Source organism: Oryzias latipes, chromosome 20 (assembly GCF_002234675.1).
Source record: "Oryzias latipes chromosome 20, ASM223467v1".
Classification (NCBI taxonomy): Eukaryota; Metazoa; Chordata; class Actinopteri; order Beloniformes; family Adrianichthyidae; genus Oryzias; species Oryzias latipes.
In genome coordinates this window covers 22,414,679-22,426,265 of record NC_019878.2, presented here as the reverse complement: position 1 = coordinate 22,426,265, position 11,587 = coordinate 22,414,679, and the positions used below count along the sequence as shown (strand labels likewise).

Sequence of the window (11,587 nt, the reverse complement as noted above, 5' to 3'; positions counted from 1 at the left end):
AGATCAGTTTTGAGGTGTGTTATCTCTATTTTCTGTTATAACGTTTGCAGAATAACTGTAATAATCAACTTAATGAACAGTTTCTAGATTTTTTTGAAGGCCAGTTAAACTTAGTCTCAAAATCCACTTCAATCATCCTTTGATCTATTTTCAAATCATTCTCAGTGGTCTTTTAAGTTGTGATCATGCTGTTTTTTTAATCCAAAATAAAAAAAAACTGTCATTTTCTAGGACATAGTTTCTGCAGAGCAGCAGGAGTGTCGTATTTAATTTTTAAACTGCTGCATTGTTCATTTTAGAAAGTTTTTTTTTTAAACAAAACATTTATTAAAATGACACCAAAACATTGCAGCATCAGCTCACCAGAGGGATCAATCCATCAGTGTTGGCAACAAGCACTGATTGAAATTTGAGAGAATTCCAAACGTCTCATTCAAACCTATTGGTCATCCAACATCCGTTGCCTTTGCACGACGACAGAGGATGCTCACAAACATTCAAACGCTTGTTGCTTGAGGCATCAGGTTCAAGAAGTGAAACCATGGCTTGCTGACGGCCCAACTTCAGTTGAAGTGGCGCAATCTGGCTTTTCCCATGCAGACATGTCAGTCTGCATGCTGTCGAGAACAAATTTATACAATTACACACAATTAAAGACCTCTCCTGGGCAGCTGAGAAGGGGAATCCGTGGCTGTGGATCAAGAGGAAGGACCTGACCTGGACCTCCGAATGTCCGGTGGCTGATGGGAGAGGAAGCTGGGACGCTGGGATTCACTGCTGAACCCTCTGGAGGAGTCGTGGGCCTATCAGCGAAACACTGAAGAAGGAGGGCGCCCACTTGAAAACCCAAAAGATATCAGCATTCATTTGCCTGCCACAGTGTCTCATTGGTGCCTTAGTATTAATTTAGAGATAATAGCAACCAGTCGTATACAACAGACCCTTTCTGCAGTTTATTATTGTCTCATCCCAGCAGATAGTTCTCACAACACTGGATTATCTACTGTATGTAATTTCAGAACATTTCCATATAAAACAAAAATATCTATAATTTGTCATCTATACAAAGCAATTAAAACAAAAGTTCTTTTTTTTAAAGCCTTTTTTCTCACGTTTGTTCATAAATGGATGAATAACCGAATTATTTCTTTACACCAGATTTTTTTTTGGCATGGGATTAGGTGGGATTCTGCTTTCTCTGGTAAATACATGGTGTTCCTGCAGACTTTGTGCATTCCTGGAGCACATTTCTGACTTGATTTCTCCTGCAGTCTTGTGGAATTTTGTCAAATTATTTAAGTTTGGCGTGACTGAAGGCGTTTGCTTGAAGCAGCTCTTTGAGATGCAGCAGAACGTGTGGAAAAAAAAAAAGCTGATTTGAATGAAAGATTAAGGTGGAATCCTCCCAGTTTGTGGTGAAAATGATGGATCAAACACAGAAAATGACAAAAATATTGGAATGTGGAAATCATGACAGACTTCAATAAAGATGTGTTCAGATATTAGTGTTACTCGCCTTTTTCGCCCCTCATTATTTTATCTACCCTTGCTGGGTGGGTGGTTGGCACATGCCCCTGCCACCCTGGTCAGAGCTGCACGCCACAAATTCAAATAAGAACACATTTTTTTTTTAAAATGGCTTTTTGCATGTTGGTTTTATCTCCATAGCAACCATTTTCTTTTTTGGTCGCCTGGGTGTGATGAATAAGTAATTTTTAGAACAATTCACAAAAGTAAACTTTTGGATTTCCTTAGCAACATGAGGTTTTTTGTTGACTCATCGGTCAAATTGCTTCGTTCAGTTTGAGGCAACAGTTCACAAAAAAAATGTTCACAATAATTCCGTAAAAAGTGCGTGAGCAGCAGGAAAACGCACCTATTGTGAGCTCGCCACGCTAGCGGTGTTCAAAATCGACAACTGCTGATTCCAACTTTTTTCCCCAAAGTAGCTTCCCATTGGTGCTCGAGGAGGTGGTACTTTGAAATCTCAGGGTGGAGTCTAAATTTTTTAATAGGAACCAAAAGGTAATGTTTTGGAAAATTGAAGATGGTGGCTTATTCTCGAGGTCAAAGGTTACAAAATTGTGGTTGTGGTTGTAGACCTTGTGGTATGCGCGTGAAATTTTATGGAGATCACTCGAACAAAACTTTGTTTTGCCTTTATTGTGAAAAAATGGAAAATTTCCACATTTCCACAAAATAACCAGTAGGTTCTGTTGACATCCCATAATGATTTCAAAACTTCCTTTGGATATCTTCGACAAGCGTGTTTTGGTTTTGTTATTGGACTTTCACATTTTTTTGGCCCCCTTAAGAGATTTTGCTACTTTTTATTTTTTGAACGGTTTGTACCGCTGTGATGTCATCATCGCTGTGATGTCATCACCGCTGTGATGCAGGACGCAAAATAGTTGACCTTCAGTTGACTGTTCCTACTTATTGTCAACATTTTTTTTAACACTAGTTTGTTGCACTTCTTTTTTCAAAAGCATCAAACACCTTAAGGGAAGAAAAGTTTTGTCATTTTTTTTCAACAAGATTTATATTATAATCTTCCTGGAGGATCCACGAGCATCAATGACTTTCACCAGTGCAACACTCCCTGAATTTCTTATCTAAACACCTCACCACAACACTCTGTATACCAAAAACACAAACTCCAACTTCTTCACTTACTACAGGAGATCCATCATCCAGCATGTTTGAACATTTTATGACCTTCAGTGGATCATTTCCTTCTGTCTTTAACAGAAAAAAGAAGAAGGAAATGAAAAAAAGTTTAAAAGTCTTTTGCATTTATGGGAAATACAGAGACTGGGCTTGATCCTGCAGAGAAGAGGATGTGAGAGCACAACTGTCATTGCACTGCATTGATACGGGTTCACAAAACACAAAATGAAACAGAAAATGAAAGGAAATGACACAAAATCAGAGTTTTTAGACGAGTTTTGAGGCTTCCCTGTCTGATCTGATTTGATTTTGAACAAATGCAGAGAACCTGTGGTCACCTCCCGGTCTGTGGAGGGTCCCACAGCTGGGAGGAGGTGCTGTAAAGATGGAAGTTGTGGTGGACAAGTCCAGGTGAGGTGGTAGACAGCATCTACTTATTTAGTGCATTCCACTGCAAGACAGCATTCACTGAATGACACCAAACCATGGAAAAAAAAACAAAGAAGCAGAACATCAGACGAGTCTAAAGTGTCCTTCTGATGAATCCTGTTGAGATGGTTGAATTGAAGCTGCCTAGAGAAGAAATGTTCAAATCAAAAACGGTTGGAGTTTGTTCCGGAGTGGACCAGAACACCTGCTGACAGGTGCAGAAGTGTCACAGTAACAGAAATCCTTTAATATAATGTGCAACAACAGTTAATCTTTGTGGTTTATTTTTGAAATTGTTCTGTTGAACACAATTCAAACTCAGTTTCTGATTTTATTCATGTTTTTTTGATCACTTCAGTCTGTTTCAAGTTCCGTATTTTCCGGAGTATAAATCCCGCTGGAGTTTAAGTCACAGGTGCCAAAAAGGTGTTTTTTATACAAAAAGTTCTATGTAAATAGAAATGTAGATTCAGACACCTCAACAAAACGCCCTATAAAGCACTTGATTGGTGATGTGTGTTCTTTGTTCTCCACCTACAGACCTTTACGTTAATGAAACAGAAAAACAAACTTTGGAGTTTCATTTGACAAAGACTTGGAACACATTGTGTGCTCAGAACGAAGTCATTAACGTCCATTGAAGCCGCACTGACCCATGTCAGGGGTTTGAAGGCTGGTCGTTGGCTGGAGGGGGTTTGTGCACGCCTGGTAGGAGAACTGCTGGTTCTGGAGGCACAGAAGGGCCATCAGGGTTCTGTGGACACATCGCTTTGTTTAAAGTCAGCCGCGTTGAGGTACTTCCTTCATTTGGTGTGTACACTATCTTGTATTGGAGATCACATCACAATTGAATTATTCAGAACTGAGAACTTTTCTCCAAAGTTAGTTGTCTCTACAGGAGGAATTGTTGTATGCTTAGTAATTAAAACACCAACATTACCTTCAACTTTTTTTTTACATTTGTGTCTACTCCTTTAGATTGCCTAACATTTTTTCTTCTTTTTAAAGTGGATTAATCGTTTCTCTGTGGACTTCAACACAAATCAGCTTTGTCTGAACTGTGTTTTTTTTAGCTGTAAAGTACATGTTATCACAACACCACTTCCACCATAGGTGGAATTTTCTAAATTGTATAGATTTATGTCATGGAGTCCGTGACTTTGCTCCTGCTGTGATCTCCTGGAGGCCCTTCCCTTCCTGAGCTCTCCCGCTGGTCTCAAGTGTTCTGTATTATGTTGATTGGTTTGTCTATTTATGCAGTGTCTGTTCTTGTTTCTGTGTCAGAGCGTCTTCGTTCTATGCTCTGGTGTTATGGTTCTCTGGCATTAAAGCCCCTTCGAGTGAACTATTGGATTTGCGTCGTTCTTCCTGCTCCTGGGTTCTCTCCCTTGGACATACCGTCACAGATTTAATCAACTAATAAACATGGAGGCTTTTACATCAACATGAGTTTTAAACTTTGGCTCATTTTAGTGGGTCAAATGTTACAAACAAGTTTATTTTCCGATCCCAGTGAGAGCATGTTTTGAAGTGCTGGTGACCGTTGCAGTCAAAGAAAAGTTACTTAAAACTCTTGGTCGTGTGTAGATTTATGATTTTATTTAAAATAAAATTCTGCAGTTAGTTCAGCACGCACCAGGCTAGGTGATGGGGTTCATGGATTAGAAAATCTAAAACACTGACGTGTTCAAGAAATCTAAACTGATAACCTGAGATAATTAATTATAGTTCTTTCATGAGGCCACAGGGTTTCACTTACTGGTCGCTGTCGGTGCAGGTCCAACGAAAACCCCTCGATTGAAGAATTTGGATCAAATCAGTAATAGACCCCCGGCTACAGGATTCTCTGCAATTAAGAAAGGTAAGGACAACATGTTAAAAGTTTTGCACCTTCACAGGTTGGAAAGTAAAAAAGAATAGAAAAATCCTGTGAATCCAGCAAAGGCTACAAACGATCAAATAAAATGTGCTGATCAACTTTTGGGCCTTTCTTTAAAAATAAAAATGTCTCCTGCTGCCTGAAAGTGGTGGAGACGGCTTAGTCATTACAGACAGGACTGAAACTCTGACTAAGTGTTTGAAAAGGTTTGACTTGATCCACATAAAACCTGCAACACCCAGTTATACAAATGTCCCTAACCAGCTCCCTTCACCTTAGAGCAAGGAAAATGCTGACAAACGTGTTGCTCTCTGGATTTATTTTTGGTAATCTGGGAGTCACGGCCTAAAGAATAAACGGTAATAAAATTACATGTAAGGTCCTTCCAGGTTGGTCACCACTTTAATGTTCACGTGGTCCACTCTTTGAGGATTTAAACTGTCGAGTTCAACACTTCCAAACATGCTGGGAAAGAAACAAAGAAGGATGATAAATGAAAATCTGAACCCAATCTCCTGCATCGTTCATCCCTCCTCACCTCTTCCTGTTGAAGGCGTCAGCAATAGACCCATTGAGCAGAACAGTGATGTTGCCACATGCCATCTCTGCGAACTGAGAGCTGAAGTCAAAGTGGCTCACAGACCGGTATTATGAGGGTCGGGATTCTAAGACTCACCTTTTGGGAGGCGTGTCTCCAGAGGGAGAAGACTGGATGATCTCCACACGCGGACCACTCTGGACAGGAGTTAAAATTAAAACCTGCGGCGGATAAACTCTGATTATGTGCTGTTACATGAATCACAACTGAAGAGGAAAACACTCTTAAGATTCATTCTTTGACTCTTAAAGTCAACAAACTCTTGACATGTTTTCACTTCTGTTGGTGACAAACTACATTAATAATGAGGACGTTTTTCTCTGTCGCCTGACACAAAGGGACGGTGACGTGACCCAATAATTTTAAAAGTCTTAATCGGTTTTTTACATTTTTTTTCTGTTTTTAGTAACCCTTGTGCTATTTTAGATGACCCCACCCTTGCATTGACGTGTTATTCCTACCATGACAAAGGTGGATAAAGATGGAAATATTTCATGTAATCCATGTGACCACTTCCAATGAAAAGTCCATGTAAATTGGGGTGTCGGGCTTCTGCATTCAAAACTCTCACATTGACGGGTAGCTACACACGTTTCTATGACTTTTTTCGGGGTCTAAGTACAAAATATAAACGTCAAACCAAGTCGAACTTTGACCAATCAGAGACTCAGATTTGGTAGTGACGTATGGACGGCGTCCCTTTTAATTCTCGGAAGTGACAGCCAATTAAAAATTGACTATGGACGAGAAATAAACAACTGTGGCTTGTGTCTTTCATATATTGAAGTAGAGCTGTGAAATAAAAAAGGCTGGTATTACGGATTGACCAACGATGAAACCCATCAGCAGGAAGGACTTGACACAGTTCCTCAAATTAGCAAAGGTTTATAACCAGAGTGAACGAGACCAAAAATCAGGATAGGTTCAAAGACGCTCAGACACAAAACCCAAAAAAAACCACACCTTATACAGGAGCTTGATGAGATCAATCACAGCTGTGACTCTCACAGGAAACCTCAGAGGAGGGGACGGCATCCAGGAGAAGTTGTACTTTGTGTCCAAATTCCTTTACCACTCACTGTAGGGCACTATATAATGAGTGGTAAAGGAATTTACCACTCACTATAAGTCTCTGATAGTCTGAACAATTTTTGCCAAGTGTTTACATGTATTTTTTTTTAAAAACCATCAATGTTTTTATCTTCAAAAGACAGTGGATTTATAAATGAAAATCGCTCATATCAATCAGATTTTAACTTTGTGAAATCGATGACGTCACATCCGGCGTTTAATAAAAAATAAAATAAAGATAGTGAGCGTGGTGTCTGAGTTGCTTTTAAAATTCAGGGCATGACATAGTGCCGCACTATAGTGTTTTTTAGGGGTTAGGGTGGGAATTCGGATAATAATCAAAACAACAATCAGGCATTTCATGACACCTAGAGCCACATCCACTAGATTTGCACCGCTACGACTTTTCACACCAACCCTCTTCCTACTGTGGGTACATGGGTTTGTATCAGGAACCGACAGTCCACATCTTTCCTGCTTCACCCTTACTTACACGTTGATCAAGTGTTTACTACGACAAGCCTCAGTCCCAACACTGTCTCCCCCCTCTGATCACCCAGATCCATCTCCAGAGTTCTAATCACACTACATCTCCCAGCAACCCCAGCGCACACTTCCTGGATGCCACACACCTGACTCCCATTCACCCAAACAATCACAGCATACTTAAACACTACACCGAGCCTCACTTAGTGTGAAGTATTTTCTGCCTCCCTTACCGAGCTTCATCTCTGGATCTGACCTTCTGTGTTCTGACCCAACTCTGCATTTGACCCCGTTTGCCTGCCGCTTGCCCCGACTCTCGCCTGGACCCTGACTTCTCCTGTGTCTTCTCTGATGCTCCCATGCTCGTCATTGGCTCCTGCCTGACGCTGATTTATTTGTGGACTTTTAGCTGAGCTAATAAACCGGCTGCATTTGGATCCAGCCGTCTGGCTGTTCTTGTGACATGTTTGGCTTGAGACAAACCAGTTATGGAGAGGACATAACTGGTTTTTGATCAGAATTCACTGATCATCAACTTTAAAATCCTTAGTTTAGGGAAACTAGAGAAAAAGATACCAAAGTTTACTAAAAATCTTTTTGCAAAAAAATTCAGTTTGTTTTCTCTATGAAATAGTTTATTCCTGAACAATAGAATCTGGATTTGCTCTGAATTCTATGGTATGGATGTAAGCGTTTTTCTGAATTGAACTCGAGACTATTTTGTGGTTTTAGTGTGAATGCATAGAAAAAGGAGGACTTTTCAGACAGTCTCTTCTTGCATGTATACGTAGAAAAGATGTGCATGAACATCTTGGCTCTATGGGTTCACTAAGCAATCTACGACCTTAATATTTTTTGCGGGTCACCGGGGCGCCCCGTACAGGCTTCCCCATTTTTCACCTGCAGGCAACCTGTATCCACCCGTAAGGACAGCTCTGACTTAGGCTTAAACTGTAACAGATGAGGCAAACTTTAACAAAAATATCTCCCAAAATGTTTCTAATATTTGTGCAGCACTGTTGTAAGCTAAAATGAAGAGAAAAAAATGAATCCACCAAGATATCTTCTCCACAGAAGGATTCAAATCAGCCTTATTTGCATCTTGTGACCTTTTTTGTTGATATTCTAGAAAACCCCCCCACCAGATTCTTCCTCTTGACCACACCAGACGAGTTCATTGAACATGAAGCCGACCAGCGTGTTCTCCAGTGTCCAGAAGTGACGGAAAACGGCGGCATAACTGTGCATCAGGGTCCTGGTTTTGCTCCAGAAAAGAAACTGTCCAGAAGGGAGACCAGTTCAGAAATGATGAACCTGATTTTGAAAAGTACGGTTACATTCGCTCACCCTGTCACAGGGCCAGAACTCCTGCATCGTGTCAAACATTTTGTCGTAGTGTTGGACTTTCACGCTGCAGGTGGGTTGATGGAGAACCGCCTCCTCAAAGTGTCTCCAGATCTCCTCGCAGTCATGACTATAGAGATCAAACACCAAAATGTGTCAGTCTAAAAATACAAATTTTTAATCAAAATTCAGAAAATAATATTATTTTGTGTTACTTTGCTTCTTGATTCGTATTTTTCCCATGATTTAAAATAATTTGAATAAAGAAACAGTTTGAGTCTTTTAATTTCATACACACCTGTTCATGTATGTATCCCTCCATCAGTTTACTTACGGCGTGCCACAGGGCTTTATGTTTGAACCACTGCATTTCATGCCCATTCATGTGACAGAACATATACTTTGGCCCGAGTGATTCAGCAGAGACGTAAGTTTGAATGAAACCAATAAAACACATTTTTTTGATCAATCATCTTTAAACAGTTTGCCTGAATTGTGTGTTCTTTTACAAATTCATTCTGGGAAGAGAAATTTTAACAAAAATTCCAATCATTCTGTTTTTTTTATTTGATATCAAAACAATTGGAGGACAATGGTTTATGAATGTAGTTCTGTTTTAATTTTGAGCTTTTTATAGGAAGGAAAAGAATCACTGATTTGAATAAAACCTTTTTTCTTCTTTATGTCCTAATGCTTCCACAGACTGTTTGTAAAGTTAGATAAGTTAGACTATTCAGAAACACTGTGTTTTCCGTCTTTCATTCTCTCTTTAGACAGGGGCTTGTTCCACACAAAGAACTCTGTGGTTTGTTGGACATGTCCAACTCTGCCTGGAATTCGGCATAGATCAGATCCTGTTCTCCAGGTGTGGCCTCACAATGCGTAACTTTGAACTTTTTGTTGTTGCTTTTTCAAAAACTCTTTGGTTTTTGAATTCTTTCATGGTAATTTACTCCTCAAAAGTGCAAACCGTGACGGTGAAAACCCGCCCGTTACCTTAAGCTGGAGTTGATGAGTGTGGTGTAGGTGAAACATCTTCCCACCACGATGTGTCTGATGTTGGGGGTTGTCCCGGGTTGCGTTTGAACCGGACCACGGCTGAGCTGAAGCATGAAACACCCTTTCAAATGGGCACAAAGAGCGAACAGAACAGACTTGACATTTTAGAGGAGCTTGTCGAAACATAAGCAAAGAACAGTTTGTATAAGAATAAAGAAACCAGAAGGCAATATTTACATGCGGTAAAGTGAATCGTTGCAAAGTGAGCAGATGTTTTAGGAGACATGATTCTGGGATTTTGCTTCTTCACTGGGACGGTTTGGACAAAGAAGGAACCTGAATGAACAACATAATCATAGTGAATACTATTTTTTTTAAAACAACTTTATGCAGGTAAATTTTGAAAAGCTTTTCACAACAACATTTAGGAAAAATATTTATCTGCGTTTGCTGTTGGTTCAACAACTTCTAAACAATCAAGTTCCTTCCAGAAAACACAAAACATTTCAGTTAAATAAATCATGACGAGAGCTCAGAAACAGTAAAACATTGCATCAATCCTTGTTATTTGTCATTTTGGTGCATTTTTTTTCATATAACTTGTCACATCAGCGAAAAAATGTTGTTATAACAAAACAAAAACTCCTATTTTATGACAGAAAGAAGCTCTCCTCGTGACTCCTCCAGCATTTTACCTCTAGCTTCTCTTTTAAGAGATGGAGTTACAAAGCATGGAACCCCAGACCATCACACTACCACCACCAGACTTGACATCATTGTAAACACATTCTGCACAAATGTTGACGCAGACATGCCAAAATATTTTTAATAAAGATATTTTCTGGAGGCCACAAGTCGGCTCTCAGCTCTTTGATATTCTCTTTAAGAAATGTTCAAAGGAGAGCATCTCTTGTTTTATAATTGCATTTTGTCTGAAACAGATTCAAATAGTCTTCAAATAATAATAAGGGTTTAGATCAAAATCGTGTCACATCCATAAATTTCTAAAGTCTCATTTGTGTGTATCTGTGTAGCCGTATTATCTTGTAACAATTCTGTGTGATCATGTATATGGTGCATCCTACCGTCGTGGGAAAAAGGGATGGAAATTCCAGCTTGGCGTCTAGATTAAAGGCTGGAAAAATGTTGGGCGAAAGAAGGGATGGCGTATTTTCCGGGGGGTTTGGGTTAGGATGCACAAAGGCATGAACTAGTCCCATGTGGATTTGGGCAAAACCATCAAACTTTGCAGACTCAGATTCACCTCCATTTGAATGTTTTGGAAAGCAACAACAACTCATGAAGCATTGTGAGAGAACATGTAAGTGCATGTGCTAAAGGAAAACATGCACACTCACCTATTGTCACGTATAAGTCAGGGTGCAGCAAATCCCTTCATGGGTTTGATGGTAAAGTCTGGCTTCAATCAGACTTCCTCCTTTAACGTAGTTGCGTTTTGACGAAATGTGCAGAACATTTTTGTCCGACTGCTGACATACTGGACACAAGCACGTCTCTTTACTGAGCAGGAATCAGGCTAAACAGACACTGGAGGGTTTTCTTCTGGTCTCATGTTGTGAGAGAAGATCCACATGACTCCAATTTGGACACCAGTTAGTCTGCCAGAAAGTCAACGTGAGACTTGTTCTCCAAGGAATGGACAGGCAAACCAAATAAAAATGTATCTCCCTTAAAATGTGTTTCCCTTTTTTAGAGGCATGACCTGTGACCTCTTAGCAATGATGAAACCCTGATTTCACAAGTCTTCCGCATTACAGTAAACAGCATTGGTCAATACAGTTTGTTTTGGTTCACTGATACAAAACCTGGTAAAATATGCCTTAGACAAATTTTTATCCCGTCATTCATTCACAAACTCACTGCATTTAGATAAACATGTTGCTTTTACGTCTGTCTGGCTCTTTGGCTTTATTGAGAAATGCTAACGATATCAATAAATATCGGGTTTGGTCAATTAAGTTCTCTTAATTACATTCTATCATCTATTATTGTTTTTTTATCATGTCAGATAACTGAAAAATAATGCTAAAGGGTTTACTTTACTGTCAGAGTGATTTAATTACTAGATGATCTTAAAACACACATTCCTT

The 11,587-nt window shown here is 39.6% G+C and overlaps 1 protein-coding gene across 2 annotated transcripts; it reads right to left on the bottom strand.

The window, feature by feature from the left end:
- Window positions 1–2,774: 2,774 nt before the first annotated feature.
- Window positions 2,775–11,208, bottom strand: LOC101168159 (ADP-ribosyl cyclase/cyclic ADP-ribose hydrolase 1-like). Of its 2 annotated transcripts, XM_004081330.4 has the most exons (10): window positions 10,835–11,205; window positions 9,714–9,812; window positions 9,474–9,597; window positions 8,481–8,607; window positions 8,276–8,411; window positions 5,655–5,737; window positions 5,517–5,590; window positions 5,351–5,443; window positions 4,859–4,945; window positions 2,775–3,853 (listed from the first exon to the last, which is right to left on the bottom strand). In XM_004081330.4, the coding sequence occupies exons 2-10, from the start codon at window positions 9,760–9,762 to the stop codon at window positions 3,727–3,729; spliced, it is 900 nt and encodes a 299-aa protein (XP_004081378.2). In that variant the 5' UTR covers window positions 9,763–9,812; window positions 10,835–11,205; the 3' UTR covers window positions 2,775–3,726. The 2 variants fall into 2 exon arrangements, with proteins under 2 accessions (XP_004081378.2, XP_020568360.1); XM_020712701.2 differs by lacking the exon at window positions 5,351–5,443 and having other exon boundaries at window positions 10,835–11,208.
- Between the last annotated feature and the right edge of the window lie 379 nt (window positions 11,209–11,587).